The sequence below is a fragment of the Silurus meridionalis genome, chromosome 6 (assembly GCF_014805685.1).
Source record: "Silurus meridionalis isolate SWU-2019-XX chromosome 6, ASM1480568v1, whole genome shotgun sequence".
Classification (NCBI taxonomy): Eukaryota; Metazoa; Chordata; class Actinopteri; order Siluriformes; family Siluridae; genus Silurus; species Silurus meridionalis.
The window spans coordinates 13,255,606-13,272,705 of NC_060889.1; the positions used below are offsets into that span (position 1 = coordinate 13,255,606).

Sequence of the window (17,100 nt, forward strand, 5' to 3'; positions counted from 1 at the left end):
TCACATTAGAGTGCAACAAAACTACAATTAACTAACAATTAAAAATTTTAAGAACCCTTTACGATTTTAGGGCTTTTTTTTCCCCATTAAATATAAAAATTCTCTTCTCACTTAAAAATATATTCAGCCACCTTTATTGTGAAACGTCACTCGAGAGTTTGTTTTTCATACTAAATAATTGAAATAGCCTCAGGGAGTTCTTTTCAACACAACAGTTCACTTGCACTCTCTCTCTCTCTCTCTCTCTCTCTCTCTCTCTCTCTCTCTCTCTATCTATCTCTCCCCCTCTTTTTTTTTTTTTTTTTTTGAGCCTCTAGTCTTATCCAATTGCTATTTCTCAAGCTAAATGTTTTGAACACAAAACCTAGTTTTCTTCTGTTTTAGCTTCTGAAAGCATTCATATGCATCCGAGTGAGTGAATGGAGCCAGTCTGTGCCCGTGTTACATTTGCATCCTATATGCCTGTGCAATGAATAACCAGGAGGTCACACTGCAAGTATTCATCACGCTGTAGCGAAATCACTCATTAGTCTCGAAACTTAGTGAAAGGAGGAAAAAAAACACAGTTCTTCACTATATAGGGAATAGTCTGTGGATGCCTGACCATAAGATATGTTATTCTTCAACAATAAATTCTTTGATATTTCCTGCCATAACCTCCATTTTCAGGGTTTCCACAGGGTCTTAAATCATTTCAAACAGGTCTTAATTTTCCGTTTTCCATATTTCTATATAACGCTCATTGTAATGCACTTTAGAAAGTTTTTGTTTGTTAGTTTCCGTGTTGTTGTAGTTCTTTCTTTCGCTAGACCAGATATAATTTGCTGTATTCTCACTACAAATGAGACCAACATGCGACAGCCAGTCAGCTTTCTGTTATAGGCGTGAATCTCTTTCGGATTGTAACACAGACATACAACGGATTTTATTTTTCAGCTATTAGGAAGGTGCTAGTTTAGCGATAGGTGGCTTGGAAAACAAATCTGTGTTTTTGATTTGATCTAGGTCTTAAATTTCATTCTTGATGGTCTTAAAAGGGTCTCAAAAAGTCTTAGTTTTCTGGGAAGATGCTCCACTAGATGTTGGAGTGTGGGTCTGGCGATTTGTATTCATTCCCAAGAATGTTAGTAAGGTCAGGTACAGGTGTTCCAATTTATCTCAAAGGTGTTCTATAAGGTTGAGGTCAAAGTTCTCTAGCAGGCCACTCAACGTCTTCCACTCCAACCCATGTCAACCATATGAACATGGAACAGATTTGGGCCTTCTAGTTCAAGTCTCTTAATCCTACTGCATCCAGAGGCTTCCTGTACAACTTGGAGGAAGACCACATATAAACACTTATGATAGTCACTTTACTCCATATAGTGTGTGTTCAGAAACCAGTTCTACAGTATTACTTTCATTTCCAACAAGTGGCAAAGAGAACAAACAGAATTTTTACCACAGGAACTGTTGAGCATATGTCCTTGGACGATTCAACTCTGTCAGCATAACCGATCAACAACACATTCCAGCCTGCACTTTCACCTTTACACGTTCAAAATACTGTGCAAAGTAAAAGGAACCACAACCAGGAGCAAACGCATATGTTTCATCTCCAGTGTTGTTTCTTCCTCCAGTTAAAGTTAACACCCGTACGTTCTTCAGCTTTTTATTTTTCAGTCTGGTGAATTTTATTTGTATTCAGTTTACTGAAGTCCTATAACAGCTGCAGGGTTTCTGGTGAACGCCACTCCTGCAAGACATCTGGAAAAGCAGGTTACCGTGTAGGTGACTCTTTCTCTGACTGCGAAATGATAACGTTTAAGGGGTTGTTCTGCATTATTTTATGCTCGTTGTACTTTCTCAGGGTTTTGGTGGTCAGACAGCAAACTCTTGAAAAAGCAGTCCTCTTTTCTTTTTTTTTTTTTTTTGGCTGGTTAGAAAGTTTTCATTTACATGTTAGTCTTTATGGTTTGTACGTAGGAGTTACTTTGTCTTCCTTTCCGACTTTTCTTGCCCTTCCTACATCAGAGCAGCGCACTTAAGTATGTCGGGGGCATGGAATTGCAGGTGTGCTAAGTGTTTGTGGGCAGTGAAAGATAAGTGCCTGCATTTATTTATTTATTTATTTATTTATTTTCATTTTTTTTTTTTTCCTCCTCTTATCTTGGTCCCATTTTAGCCAGTACATTGATCAGTGTCTGCATGGCTTTATCTCAGCCACAAAGGAGAATTTCTTTTCATTCTTTATTGTCGTACCATCCATTTTACTGCACTTTATACACTCTCTCTCTCTCTCTCTCTCTCTCTCTCTCTCTCTCTCTCTCTCTCTCTCGCCTGCTCCTACCGAGATCGAGTGGGTGGCAGGGTAAAAGTGCTGCTCTTTGGCTTAGCACTTTCAGACTGATACTGTCTCACTCTCAGCAGCCTCCCCCCCACCCCCCCAGGGGCTCGGAGCAGTTTGTTACCACCTCAGCACTTTCAGCGACACCACAGAGATGCAGCACCTCAGCTAGATTCCCCCAGAACAGACCACAGGGCAACCTTACATCACATCTCCAATCACTACATATGCTTTATTCAATTCCTCGCTCGCTAATTAGTCCATATGTTCCTCCAGCAGCCGATTCTCATGCTGATAAATGATCCCGTCCACATCGGTTACAATGATAGATCGTTTAGGAGGCGCAGAGAATACTAATGTTTTGCGGGGAGCTATGATTGGCAGGCGCGCGTCAAAAATCTTCAAAGGTTACATCTCTGTTTATGAGCCGATGCTAAAAATCATTGCTGACATTTTCGAGGTGAAATTTTACATCGTAAGCCTCGAAATTCTTGTCCTCTGTTTGTGTTTTGCATTACTCCATGACAGTTATGCCTGTTGACCAGTAATGTATCATTCTTTTAGTAAAGTTGTTTGTAAATGAAAAACGTGGCACAATAACAGCAAAAGATGGACTGCTGAACGGATTAACAAACGCCTCCAACGGGCAAAGTGTGTCCTAAATAGTCCAGCAATGCAGTTTTTGCAGCATTGCAGCATCTCAGCTATTTCCTATAGTTTCCTTAGTCTGTTTTTATGACCTAATATGAAAAAATGTCACATAAAGAATATAGAGTGCATCCGGAACGTGTTCACAGCGCTTCACTTTTTTCCACATGTTGTTACAGCCTTATTCCCAAACAGTTTCAATTCAGTATTTTCCTCAAAATTCTACAAGCAATTACCCATAATGACAATGTGAAAGATGTTTGAGATGTTTGCAAATTTATTAAAAAGAAAAAACACACATGTACACTAGTATTCACAGCCTTTGCCATGACACTCAAAATTGGACTCAGGTGCATCCTGTTTTTACTGATCATCCTTGAGATGTTTCTACAGCTTGATTGGAGTCTACCTGTGGTAAATTCAGTGGATTGGACATGATTTGAAAAGGCGCACACCTCTCTATATGTGATCCTACAGTAAACTAAGCCATGAAGTGTAAGGAATTGTCTGTAGACCTCAGATAAAGGATTGTATCGAGGCACAGATTTGTGGAAGGGAACAGAAAAATGTCTGCAGCATTGAGGGTCCCAATGAGCGCAGGGGCCTCCATCATCCATAAATGGCAGAAGTTTGGAACCACCAGGACTCTTCCTAGAGCGGAGGGCCGCACGGCCAAATTGAGCAATCAGGGGAGAAGGACCTTAGTCAGAGAGGTGACCTAAAACCTGATGGTCACGCTGAAAGAGCGCCTCTGTGGAGAGAGGAGAACCTTCCAGAAGAACAACCATCTCTACAGCACTCAGGCCTGTATAAAGAGTGGCCAGACGGAAGCCACTCCTCAGTAAAAGTCAAATGACCGCCCGTCTGGAGTTTGAGAAGTTCTGCAAAAAAGAATGAGAGAAACTGCCCAAAAATTATTCTGCCAAGCTTGTAGCATCATACTCAAAAAGACTTCAATCGGTGCCAAAAGCGCTTCAACAAAGTCTTGAACAAAAGCTGTGAATACTTATGTTCATGTGATTTATTTATTTTTTCAGATAAATTGCAAAGATTTTAGGGGCAAATAATTATTTTTAATCAATTTTGGATTAAGGCTGTAAAATAAAATGTGGAAAAAGTAAAGAGCTGTGAATGATTTTCGATGCAGTGCATGTGTCTTTTCACAAGTAAATTAAAACATATGATAATTTCAGTAACTGCAAAACAGAAGTGGGATCGACAGAGTGATGAGAAAAGTAGGCAGGAGTACAAGGAGATGCGGCAGCAGGTAAAAAGGGATGTGGCGAAAGCCAAGGAAAAGGCATATGAGGAGCTGTATAAGAGGTTGGACACTAAGGAAGGAGAAAAGGAGTTATACCGATTGGCCAGGCAGAGGGACCGAGCTGGGAAGGATGTACTGCAAGTTAGAGCAATAAAGGATGGAGAGGGAAATGTGTTGACTAGTGAGGAGAGTGTGTTGAGAAGGTGGAGGGAGTATTTTGAGCAGCTGATGAATGAGGAAAATCACAGAGAGAGAAGGTTGGAGGATGTGAAGTTGGTGAAGCAGGATGTAGATAGGATTAGTAAGGAGGAAGTGAGAGCAGCGATTAAGAGGATGAAGAATGGAAAGTCGGTTGGACCAGATGACATACCGGTAGAGGCGTGAGATGTTTAGGAGAGATGGCAGTGGAGTTTTTAACCAGATTGTTTAACAGGATTCTGGAAGGGGAGAGGATGCCTGAGGAATGGAGAAGGAGTGTGCTGGTACCGATCTTTAAGCATAAGGGAGATGTGCAGACCTGCAGTAACTACAGGGGAATTAAGTTGATCAGTCACACCATGAAGTTATGGGAAAGAGTAGTGGAAGCCAGGCTGAGAGAAGAGGTGACCATCTGTGAGCAACAGTATGGTTTCATGCCGAGGAAGAGCACCACAGATGCCTTATTTGCTTTGAGGATGTTGATGGAGAAGTATAGAGAAGGACAGAAGGAATTGCATTGTGTATTTGTGGATTTAGAGAAAGCGTCGACAGAGTGCCAAGAGAGGAGTTGTGGTATTGTATGAGGAAGTCAGGTGTGTCAGAGAAGTATGTAAGGGTGGTGCAGGACATGTATGAGGACAGTGTGACGGCAGTGAAGTGTGCAGTAGGTACGACAGACTGGTTCAGAGTGAAGGTTGGACTGCATCAAGGATCGGCCCTGAGCCCTTTCCTGTTTGCAGTGGTGATGGACAGGTTGACGGACGAGGTCAGACAGGAGTCTCCTGGACTATGATGTTTGCAGATGATATTGTGATTTGTGGTGAGAGTAGAGAGCAGGTTGAGAAGAGCCTGGAGAGGTGGAGATATCCGCTGGAGAGAAGGGGAATGAAAGTCAGTAGGAGTAAGACAGAGTACATGTGTGTGAATGAGAGGGTAGTGCAGTGGAGTGATGCGGTTGCAGGGAGAAGAGGTGGAGAAGGTGGAGGAGTTCAGGTACCTGAGGGTCAACAGTGCAAAGTAATGGAGAGTGTGTTAGAGAAGTAAAGAAAAGAGTGCAGGCAGGGTGGAGTGGTGGAGAAGAGTGACAGGAGTGATTTGTGATAGTAGGGTATCTGCAAGAATGAAAGGGAAAGTTTATAGGACTGTGGTGAGACCTGCGATGTTGTATGGATTAGAGACAGTGGCATTGAGTAAAAGGCAGGAGGCAGAGCTGGAGGTAGCAGAGCTGAAGATGTTAAGATTTTCGTTGGGAGTGACGAGGATGGACAAAATTAGAAATGAGTTTATTAGAGGGACAGCACATGTAGGATGTTTTGGTGACAAGGTGAGGGAGGCGAGATTGAGATGGTTTGGACATGTGCAGAGAAGGGACATGAATTATATTGGTAGAAGAGTGCTGAAGATGGAGCCACCAGGTAGGAGGAAAAGAGGAAGGCCAGAAAGAAGAAGAAGAAGAAGATAATTTCAGTAACTCATGTCATTTTAAAGCCTATGATGTAAATGTACCCAAACATATGTTGTGTTCATGCATAGACGTCTGATATAAAAAGTAATACCATGACACTTAAGTTGTGCAATCTGTAATATGTAATTTATAATATGAACATATGGTAGTGTGCAGACACAGTAAATGTTGGCATAAGTCAGTGCTCTAATACTCTCTTTCCCTCAAAACCAACAGTTGTTTGTTTTTTTTAATAATTTTTTTATATAAATTGTGAAGAGAAGAAAGCTTTATTCAAACTGAGGATTTTTTAAAAAACATTCTGGTATGTTTTTATACACTTGTCTATAACACACACATATTGGGTTCTTCCACAAGGGCCACAAATATAGTTACAATTTCCCTTCACTGGAGTAGAAATCCTTCCTCAGCTCACTATAATCAACTATTTGATTCTTTAAAAAAAAAAAAAAAAACGGGCAAAAAATCTTCTATGATGATGATGCACAGTAACAGATTCTGGCAGTCTGGTTATGATATTGTAAAGCAAGTCTTCGCGCACTGAACTCGGATCACGGCCTTTTGACATAAGCGCCGTTGAGAAAACGCCACTAACAGGACTGCGACTCTTTAACCATGCACATCAAGGTCATTTATGAAGCACACATGCAGCTGTTAATGGATCTTTCAGATGGGGTCCCGAGGGGGGGACGTAACCTCTCCAGAAACATTAAAGGAAGGTTGAGCAGAATTGAGTTCCAAGAAGTGCTGTTAAGTGAGTGCCTCAGAATGCGATCCTGACATGTCCCTTATTCTTTCCCATTTCAAGGCGGGAGTGGAGGTCTGGGTTAAAGAATATATCGATACGGAGCCAAATCAGATCATAATAACGCTGTCATAAGTTTTGGCCTGTGGTCAAGAGCTGTTTGTAGAGGCCGAAATTTTCGAGGTCCCAATCCATTTGTGTAAAGTAGATGAGCTAATGATCCTCACACGTTCCAACAAGACACGATTGCCACTGAAATCCAGCGTGCTTGCTGCGCCTGATGGAAAATGATTTATTCCACATCTTGATTGGAACTGCTGACCTGCGCCGTAACCGATATTGCTTGGCATAACCCAAGCCTCATATCCGATTCTTGATCGACTGGAGAAATTAGTTGTGGTCTCGAGGGGGTTCATGGAATTATGCATGAGCCTCTGATTGTCCTGCCGATTTAGAAACAAGGCGAGTGTGCTTGTTGCTTGATTGGCTGAAATGGGACGTAGGCGGGGCCACGCTTCGCCTTTAACGGTCTCTCATTATGGAGATTCTTTTATCTGCACTCATGCCGTTCCTGCTCTGCTCGAGCCGCCTCATTGACTTTTCCATACATGCCTCTGGAAAAGCTTCTTCAAATGTCAAAACACTTTGCGTCCCATCACTGAAGACAAATTATCGAGTGTATTATTGTCTGCCGTGTCCTCGCAAAACACGTTCCCCGGCTTTATTTCCTTCCAGTTTAGTAGCTGGGATGAATGCTACACGGCGTTTAGTGTTTAGATGGGATGTCTCACAGGCTGTTTGGTCACTGCAGCTGGGAACGGTCAGTGAACGTTTTACAAAGGGCTCCTTTTTTGTTGTTGTTGTTTTTTTACAGCCAAGCAGGCGCTTTGATGTGGCTTTCTCAGCAGGAAACTGCTTTGGACCGATGAATTAGGAAGAACTAAAAGGAGACCGAGTTGTCTGCATGGAGCAGAGTCGGAAAAGCGGAGGAGTTCAAGTCATTGTGACGAGCACTTCACACTGCACATTTCCATTTTATTCATTTGTCTAACGCTTTTATCCAAAGCAAGAGTCCTGTTTGAATTTGTGTAGAGGAAATCAAGTTTGGAAAAAAGGTTGCAGTTTGTTTATATATATATATATTATAAGTGTTTTGGTGGAGGAGAAAATGTAAAATGCCATGAGGTATGTCTATGATTGAAAAAATGTATTATTGGATTTCCAGATTAAATCACATTTGCCCTTTTTTAGCTTTATTAATTTTTTTTTTATTACTGGCAGTGAAGAAACAGTCACAGTTATGGCGACGTTCTCTGAGAAAAAAGTCACCTGTTTCTATTGAGAAGCAGCAGCTGATATCAGGCTGGTTAATATTTTGCTCATCTACAGAAACTGTTTTCATGTACATAAAGGCATAGCCAGAGCGGAGGGGTGTTAATGAACAGCCGATGCTTTGTGTGTTTTATCCCACACACCCCACAATGCACATCACTCAAACACAAGCATGCTTATTAGTCCTGCTCAAGTGCAGAGGCGCCTGGAACTCGTGGTGCATGTGTTCATTCCACCATGGTAAAAATCTTAATGCCGTTTAATAGATAAACATCCGGTCCCGAATCTCAATTATGTAATACGCGGCGAGATTTAATAACTTTATTTATTTAACTTTTCCAGCCATATGAGGTTCTTCCTCTAACTGTAGCGGCACAGAATTGTATGCAGTGTATATGGATGGTATCAAATTTTCCATTCACTTCACTTGGAGAGCCAAACGCGTTCCAGCATGACAATGCCCCTGTGCACAAGGTGAGCACTGTGAAGATATGGTTTACATGCATTGGAGTGGAAGATCTGGGGTGGCCTTCTATAGAGCTTTGACCTCAACACTACCAAACATTAGAACACTGCACTTCAGACCTCCTCACCCTACATCTGTACCTTGTGGCTAAGCACAGGTCTCCACTCCAGTACACTCCAATATCTTGTGAAACATCTTCCCAGAAGACTGAAAGATATTAGAACAGTAAATAGGGGCTTAATGTATAATGGGATGTTCAAGAAGCGGACATGAATCTTATGGTCTGGTTTCTTTTGTCCGTATAGTACACATCTAAAACCGGTTCACAGTAAAGGATATTAAAAAAAAATACTTTTTTGCTCTATATATATATATATAAAAAAAAAAAAAAAAGAAGCATGAAAAGATTTCATGTGTATCTTTTTTTAAAATGGTTTCATTTTCGAGTTCCTGCCCAGATTTGATCAAGCTTCCATTTGAATGTGTGAATCTGTTGTGTATCAGGACTACCTCAGAGTTTCCACCTGAATTGTTCAGTTTAAATATTCATGTAAAACACGTGTAGGAAAATCTCACGGTTTGCTGAGAAGTGATAATGAGGCAGACGACGCTTTCAGACCGCGCAAGACCAGCTCGACCTTTCAAAAAAAAAAACTGAGAGTAAAGCAGCACGTTTGCATGAGGATTTGTTTATGCATGTTCAGTAGTTTGGAAATTCAGATCAAAAATGTAATTCAGAATAGCTATGCACTGTGCTTGTTACGAGTGTGCTGAGTTTTCTTTCCTTGGTTAGGGGGTAGGTAGTGTTGGTGTTCAGTGTTGTTTAAGCTGAGAACAGGGCAGAGAAGGTCACTTCATAACTGTCCAAGCCAGCACTGGTGTGTGGAACACTTGTTAAAGGTTGGCTTCACAAAAGCCCTGTGTTTATACAGTTCTTTCCAGGATTATTGGTGTCCTTGGTAAATGTAAAAAGAAAAGAAAAAACAGCCTTTGTAGGAAAGACTGTCTTTGGTGTTAATTAGCATAATCGAGCACTGATGCAACTCTCGTCTTGAAGGAGAAAATGTAGCTATCGCAAAATATATATACAAAAAAACAATCCCTGTGAACTTGTTCCCAGTTCAGTTTTCCTTTTCTTAGCTGCTTGTCACATGTTCTGGTGGGTCATTTGACACACTCGTGATCACACTTCTTCATGAGCTTCTTCATGAGTCAGTTTGTCATCTTTAATGCATAGCCAAAGGTTTCTGGTGTATAGAATAAATATCTTCTTTTTAAAAAAGTACATAGAAAGTTGTAATGCACACACACAGATGATGAACTTCGTATGTCTATTCGAGCCTGCTCCTGAATTCTGTTCGAATGGAAGTTGCATCAGTTGATGTCTCTCGGCCCACATCCACCATGATTGGTCGATGTAGGCATGAAAAAAAGAAATGACGGAGTCCAAAAGCTTCTCCCTGAACGAGGTGGAGTTTATTTATGTCTGGCTGGTTCATTTAAATATAGGGAATGGAACAGCAATAAACTTGTTGAAAACAGTTTAAGTTGGGAATGTGGAGCCTTCTTCTGACTTCAAGACAGCACAGTGGAGCTGTTTCTCACGAAACCAGCGTTTATCACTGTAATCTGTGTAATGTCTGTGTAATCTTCATGAAATTAGGTTACAAAGACGTTCCCATTTCTGGCGAAGTGCAGCCATTTGATTTTCATGAATCATGTGCTTGCTTGATGGACAACTGAGATTCTCTTAGTGTTCACTGTGAAAGCTCTTCCAGGAAAACTTTAAATCTGGCCTATGGGAGCTGGATCATAGCATAGCTCATCTTCACACTTCGTGAGGAACTGAGGCACTGAGGTCAGCTTTAAAATGTTTGCGCCTCGAGTGTACATTGTGTTGATCAGCTCTCACTGTTTCTACTTGGATACTTGGACCCATTAAATTCGATGTGTGTGAAGGCGTTTTGTGTGCATAGTGCTTTATAAAGCAGATGTAATGCCAGTGTTTCTGGGATTCTACATTAGTGTAAGTTGGCTGCATCAGATCATGCAGACTCGAGATACCACATATCCAATTCAGCCAGCAACCATCCACAGATTGCTATCGCCAAGCCGCATTCGATAATTAAGTCCGAATTTAGACGTTTCATCAAATAATAAGCTGCAAGCGATTTGCAATCATGTGTTCATATATATTTTTCCCGCTTTGCTTTTTTAGTGCAGCGTAATTGCCTGCAATTCAAATAGCCATGGAGTCATTATATAAATCGAAGGAGTCATGCGTGAGACAGAGACTGCAGCAGAGAGACAATTACTGTTTAGTTAATTCCTCAAGTTTAAAGCCTTAATTAGGCTGTATTAATTAGAGATTTTTTTTACACCTATTCAGTAATGAAACACTTGAATAAGGCTGCAGCTATCGATTATTTTAGTAATCGAGTATTCTAACGATTATTCCATTGATTAAAAAAAGAGCAATACTCAACATACAGGAGAAAATGAGACTCGTCTTTAAGAATGAACAACTAATTTGTTTGCTTTTTAGAAAAAAAAAATTGATTGCTAAAATTATAATCTGTGAAATCTAAACCAATTTATTTGCCATGGTACATCAAAACGCAAATACAAATATATATATATATATATATATATATATATATATATATATATATATATATATATATATATATATATATATAATTAAAAAAATCATAAATAAAAAACTAAACAAGGCTGAAAACGTGCGTACGCCAAAGGTTGTGGTTTATAAAAAAAAAAAAACTAGACGGGAGAAAGTGTGCACCTGTAACTAAACTCCGAACCCTGCGTGCGCACAGCGTGGAAACACAGATGGCGAGCAGGGGAATTGGCGGCACAATTTTGCCTGGAAAGTGGCGTACGCAGAACCCCGGTGGTGCGTCAGTAATAATGGTCCGTGGGGAAACACAGTGCTTCATGTGCAGTTAAATGGACGAATAATTTGCTCATGTTTTCAGACAACTGACTATGTTTTTAAACGGATATAGATGCTCTATCACTGTGCAGTGTAATACATTTGTACAAATAGCACTCTTCCGCAGACACGAATTTACAGATGCGCACGATTGGATGCCAGATTTTGGTCTCTCGGACAGCTAAAGCATGGTCGTGTTTCCAAATGATAAGCCTTTAGCTTTTTTGGAAGAACCACATATGGTAGGAAAAGTGAGGTGTCCCAATACTTTTTGTCCATATACTTTGTATTTTGACCTTAGAACTAGGTGAAACACTGAGGGGGGAGTTGGTTATGAGCTGAAAGGTTTATGCATGAGTATAATAAGAATTAGACAGCAAATATCATGTGACTCGACATTAAGTGAGGGAGAGTTTTTGTGTTTCATGTTATTTCAGGATTCTTCACTCTTAACTGTAAAGAGCTGACATGCCTGCCGCTTTTCATTCCTGCCAAACAGGAGACACTGAATAGTCGTTTAAAAAAATGAAGATCTGTTGCTCAAATGTGTGGAATGATGCGTGGGAGCAGCTCGATTGTAATGAAATGCTCTTTTGAGGGCAGGAGCGCATCGTCAGCTCGCAGCGAAACCCGCATTGATTAATGTCTGTCTTTCTTTTATTTATTCCTCCAGCTGTCCCGTTCCCCCCCAGCCACAGGCTGACCGTGAAAGAGGTGTTCGATGGCGAAGGAAAGCCCAAAGTCGATGTCCTGAAGGCTCACCTGACAAAAGAGGGCCGCGTGGACGAGAGCGTTGCCTTGCGCCTCATCGGCGAGGGAGCGGCCATCCTGCGCTCGGAGAAGAACCTGCTGGACATCGAGGCCCCCGTCACAGGTCAGCGTATTTTAGATCACACATGCACCGTGAAACTGGAACGTATCTAAGCAGAAATCTCCCACTCTGATTCCTCACACTTCTCTAACACAGCGTGAGGCTTGTCTGTGCTAACGGAAGAAGTGTTGACAGAAAGGGTTCCGTGTGATGCGCCACATTTTCCCGCTTTCTGCTTTTTTTTACGTCGGTCTGACAGCTCTGACACTGCCCTGAATTCGCCCCCTGCTTTAGTGGCTGTGACACACGTTGCTTAGAAATGACATTTCTACTGACTGAAAAGAGCAAGTGTGGACTGATCTCTTAAATTCAATGCATGACTGAATGCAGTCTCAGCTTTTTCTTTTTTTTCTTTACAATAAGCTGGATATCTGAGCCTTTTTATAAAAGGTATGTTTCATCACTGCTTTGATAAGGCAGATTACCAGAGGACCACCCTGTTGTTTTCTCCCTCTCCATTTCTTCCTCTCTTCCTCCTTTACCATTAGCCGACTTCATTAGATTTTGGTTCGAGGCTCTTTGGTGACTCCATTAACACAGAGTAGGAGGACAAACCCTGTGCAGCGCGGCTTAATGATATTCGTGCGTGTGCTCTATTGGCCGCCTGTAACATAAACACCTTGTCTGTTTCTCGTTATACTCACCCCCAGGCTTTGAGGTTTCATCTGCAGCATGACTCTTTTCTTTCTTTATTATTCTCTTTATTCTCCCTTTGCACTTTCACAGGTATTTTTAAATCCACTGGTATGTTGTGGTTTACTGTCTTAAATTAGTAATCTTTGCTATCTTCTCTAAATATTCTCTGCTGAATTCCAGCCCACAGTGTCGTCGTTCCTCCCACACACACTTCCCACAGCCAATGAAACTCTGCTTCGGGTTGTTTACAGAAATAAGAACAGCATTATTCTGAATTGTTTTGTCCTTAAGTGGCCCAGACGAGTGTGTTTAAGACATTAAGCTTGTCCCTTTTAGTGTGTGTGTGTGTGTGTGTGTGTGTGTGTGTGTGTGTGTATTTATACTAAGTACAGACAGTTTTCTGAAAGGCTCTGTGCCTTGAACAGCGTTAGTGTCGGTGTGTGTGTGTGTAATGTGTTTGACCTCAAAGCCTTATAAGTCAGGGTTATGATGCTAGCATTAAAAAAAAATCCTAATACAGCGATACCATATATGGTGTGTGTGTGTGTGTGTAATTGCTGTTCTCTTGGTGGGGGCGAGTATCCCTTTAAACAAACTATCAGATTTAAGAGTATCTGATAGTGTGATAATGTATTTTCTTCTTCAAAAAAAAAGCCCACTGAGGTACAGGTTAGTTTTGACCTAAAATAACAACTTTGATGGTGAGGTGTGTGCTGTAATATGTGTGTCATTACATGGTCATTACTCTGGCCTGTACTATACAAAGTCTTAAACCGTAAAGGAGTTTTCATTGTAGGCGCCAAAATAAACGCACACAAGCACAACTGTTTACAGCGGAAGGCGGCGTTTGATTCGCACCGGCACTCATGTAAACAAGAGCAAGTATATCACTTTAATATACTGAGCACATAGAACGCGCAACAAACATTTCCTGACGCTGCTGCCAGTTTGGTTTAGGAGCTCTGTTCAGATTTTGTACATTTGCAAATATAAATTTTACGCAGCAGAATACGCTGAAACATCACCAAAGCCTCTGTTGATGTACTAGTGTATTTTATGAAATATAGAATAAAAAAAAAAAAAAAATTTATTCAACAACAGAGAAATAAGACTACAAACAGAATTGATGTTTCGCCATTGCACAAATTCATGTGTTTTTGGTACAAACTAAAATGTACGTTTGTAAGTTTGAGGATGTTTTGTGTCATGTGTTTTCTTTTTGGGGTCCACAAAAGGATTCACCCTACACAAGGGGGCCTCCTGCTGAAAAAGTTTGAGAACCACTGGTCCAGGATAGCGTCGTAATTGTTGTTTTAACGATGAGCGATCTGACATTGTCAAGTGTATCGCGAAACTCAAACGAAACACACCTACAGAGTGCACGCATGCAATATGTGATTCAGTCTATTAAACTGTATTTAGAATGATCACAGAATTCGTGATATGGGGGCAGGAAATGTGTACATTCATATCATTTCACGTAGTTAATCAATATCACTCGTAAAGTGATGGGTATTTCCTCTCCAACAAAATCAGCTGTTAAAATATATAATAAAATGTAGATTATATACTATTTATATTTAATTAAAATGTAATAATATTATAAAATACTGATTTCATTCGCTGGGTAACAACCAAATAGTTGTATTATTATAATTGACTGATTAAATGTAAGAGTTTGACACATTGATACACACTTTTAGAAACAAATATCTTTATAAATAAAAAAAAATTAAATGGCTATAAAACATCAAAATCAATATAAACCTTTTGGAAAAGATTAATCTCTGACCACCACACAGAATATAAAGAATATAAAAATTTTGACGAGTCAGCTGTCTACGGTAGTCCTGAAGTTACCAGCACAATAACATGCTCAGCAAAATATTGTCTAATCGCAGTTAGCGAAGAAAAAAAAAAAAAAAAAGTCCAAGATTAAAATTTTTGTCAACATCGCACAACCCTTCATGGTGCACATGGGTTGGAGGGGAAGCTCTTGAGTGGCCTGCTATGGAGCTGTAACCTCAAAGCATGGGATGAATTGGAACACTCGCTGCACATCCGCCTCCACACCTTCCATCAGCACCTGTTATTACTTACCGTAATTTCCGGACTATTAAACGCACCCAAATATAAGCCGCACCTGCTGAATTTGACAGATTTTTATTTTGAACATAAATAATCCGCACCTGTCTATAAGCCGCAGGTGTCTACACTGAAACTAATGAACTTTACACAGGCTTTAATGAAAGACAGTGTCTGTTACACGGCTTGTATCTAAACAGTAGCCTACCATGAAAGTCATTGTTCACTGTCTTCCTTCTTCCTTTCTTTGGGCATCATCGTGCGTTTAAAAATCACCATCGGTGAAGCTTTTCTCCCAATGCCCTGCAGCTCAGAACACAGGTGAAGTGCGGTTTTTCATGCCTGGTTGTTTTCAGCGTGACGAATGATTCGCATTTCCTGTAGACAGTCCGAGTGAGAGGCAGGTCAAACGTCAGAGGAACTTCATCCATATTTATGATGTGGTGCGGCCCGATTCAGTGGGAGCGCATCTGATTTAATAATAAAGTATTTCATTGGTTCACCTGAACCTGTTTGGCAATTTCATTGGTCTAATGTTATGGGGTTCAGTTTTTTGGCTTGAAGTTTGTGAAACCGGGAAAAACCCAGGAAAAATCCATAAATTAGCCGCTTCGTTGTTTAAGCCGCGGGGTTCAAAGCGTGGGAAAAATGTAGCGGCTTATATTCCGAAAAATACGGTATTATAACAGCAAAAGGGGACTAAATGTTCAATTAAAGCACGTGGTCAGGTGTCCACAAACCTTTGTCTATATAGTGTATGTTTACCACACTCAATTTTTCTAAAACAACAGCACGGCTGCGGTGGTTGTGTCAAAGCTCCTCGTGTAGGGTTCATCACTTCTCAGTGGACTGCAGTGTCACTGGCTTGCGTGTATCAGGCTTGTCCTTTACACAAGCGCCATATTAAACCTGCAGCTCCACAGAGAGGGTGTGGGGCTGCGTGAGGTCGTGTTTGTGTTTGTGTAGTTGCAGTCAGTTTCACAGCGAGCGTCTTTGTGAAGTCACTCCAGCCTTCATGTACACACCGGTATGATATTAATATCGAGCCACCACACCCGAAACCTCACCGAGGTTGTGTTGTTGGCTTTTCTAGTGCTAGTGACCTTATTAGTTCATGGTTGCATTTAAGGGATGCAAATCAGGGTATGATGTGATGACCTGAAAAATTCAACCTTAAACATTTTTTGGTACAACAACCAATTTTTATTCCTTTTTTTGTTTATTTAGCATTGGTTTCACAGTTCGTAAAAGTGGCTTACATTTCCACTAAACCTGAGTGTGTGTGAGGGCATGTTTACAGTGTATGCTGCATCGTGTTTGTGTGTTAAGCTCTGGTCTGCTGGTGTTTTTGGAAGCACCACGCTACCCTGAGGGGAGGTGTGTGTGTGTGTGTGTTGAGAGAGAGAGAGAGAGAGAGAGAGTGCGAGAGAGAGAGGAAGAGCGAGAGTGCAAGTGAGCGAGCATGGGGTGAGAACAACCCTCATCTGAACACACGCCTTCATCGGGACATGCAGAGGTACACAGTGTGGTTGGAACAGAGCCATTAATCACTCCCACCCAACTAATCCTCATCCTGTTGGTGCACACACTCGCACACAAACACACACTCTCCTTCTCATAATGTTAGTCTCCCTCTGTATCACACACACTCATGTAATCGTACCTTTCTTCTCACATAACACTTGCCAAAGGGTTCAGTGTGCCAGTGTGTGGGAAGTGGGTTGATATCATAGAAGAGTTTGGTACACACATGCGCGCACACACACACACACACACACACACACACACACACACACACACACACACACACACTGACCATTAACAGCCAATAATTACATTATGGATTTTATGTGCGTACGTGTGTGTTTGTGTGTACCAAACTCTTCTAAACACACACACACACACTACAGGCTAAAAGTATTGAGACAAGCTATTTCTAAAGTTCCCCAAGTAATTTTCCAAAACACAGCATGGGATTTCCTATTTCCAAAATTCTTGTATAGTTTTGTAGAGAGCTACTTGCACACCAAAATAGTATGTGTATGTGTGTATACTGTATAAAAACTTCCATAACAATTTCTTATATAATTTACTCTAAATGCGCATGATTTTTG

At 40.9% G+C, this 17,100-nt stretch overlaps 1 protein-coding gene across 2 annotated transcripts in view; it reads left to right on the forward strand.

Annotated features, from left to right (window-relative positions):
• LOC124386960 (serine/threonine-protein phosphatase 2B catalytic subunit alpha isoform) overlaps nt 1-17,100 on the forward strand; it is an 81,845-nt gene that overhangs the window by 27,338 nt on the left and 37,407 nt on the right. For both annotated transcript variants that reach the window (XM_046851036.1, XM_046851037.1), the window contains exon 2: nt 12,068-12,268. In XM_046851036.1, coding sequence (XP_046706992.1) covers nt 12,068-12,268 — 201 coding nt within the window. The remainder of the gene's footprint in view (nt 1-12,067; nt 12,269-17,100) is intronic.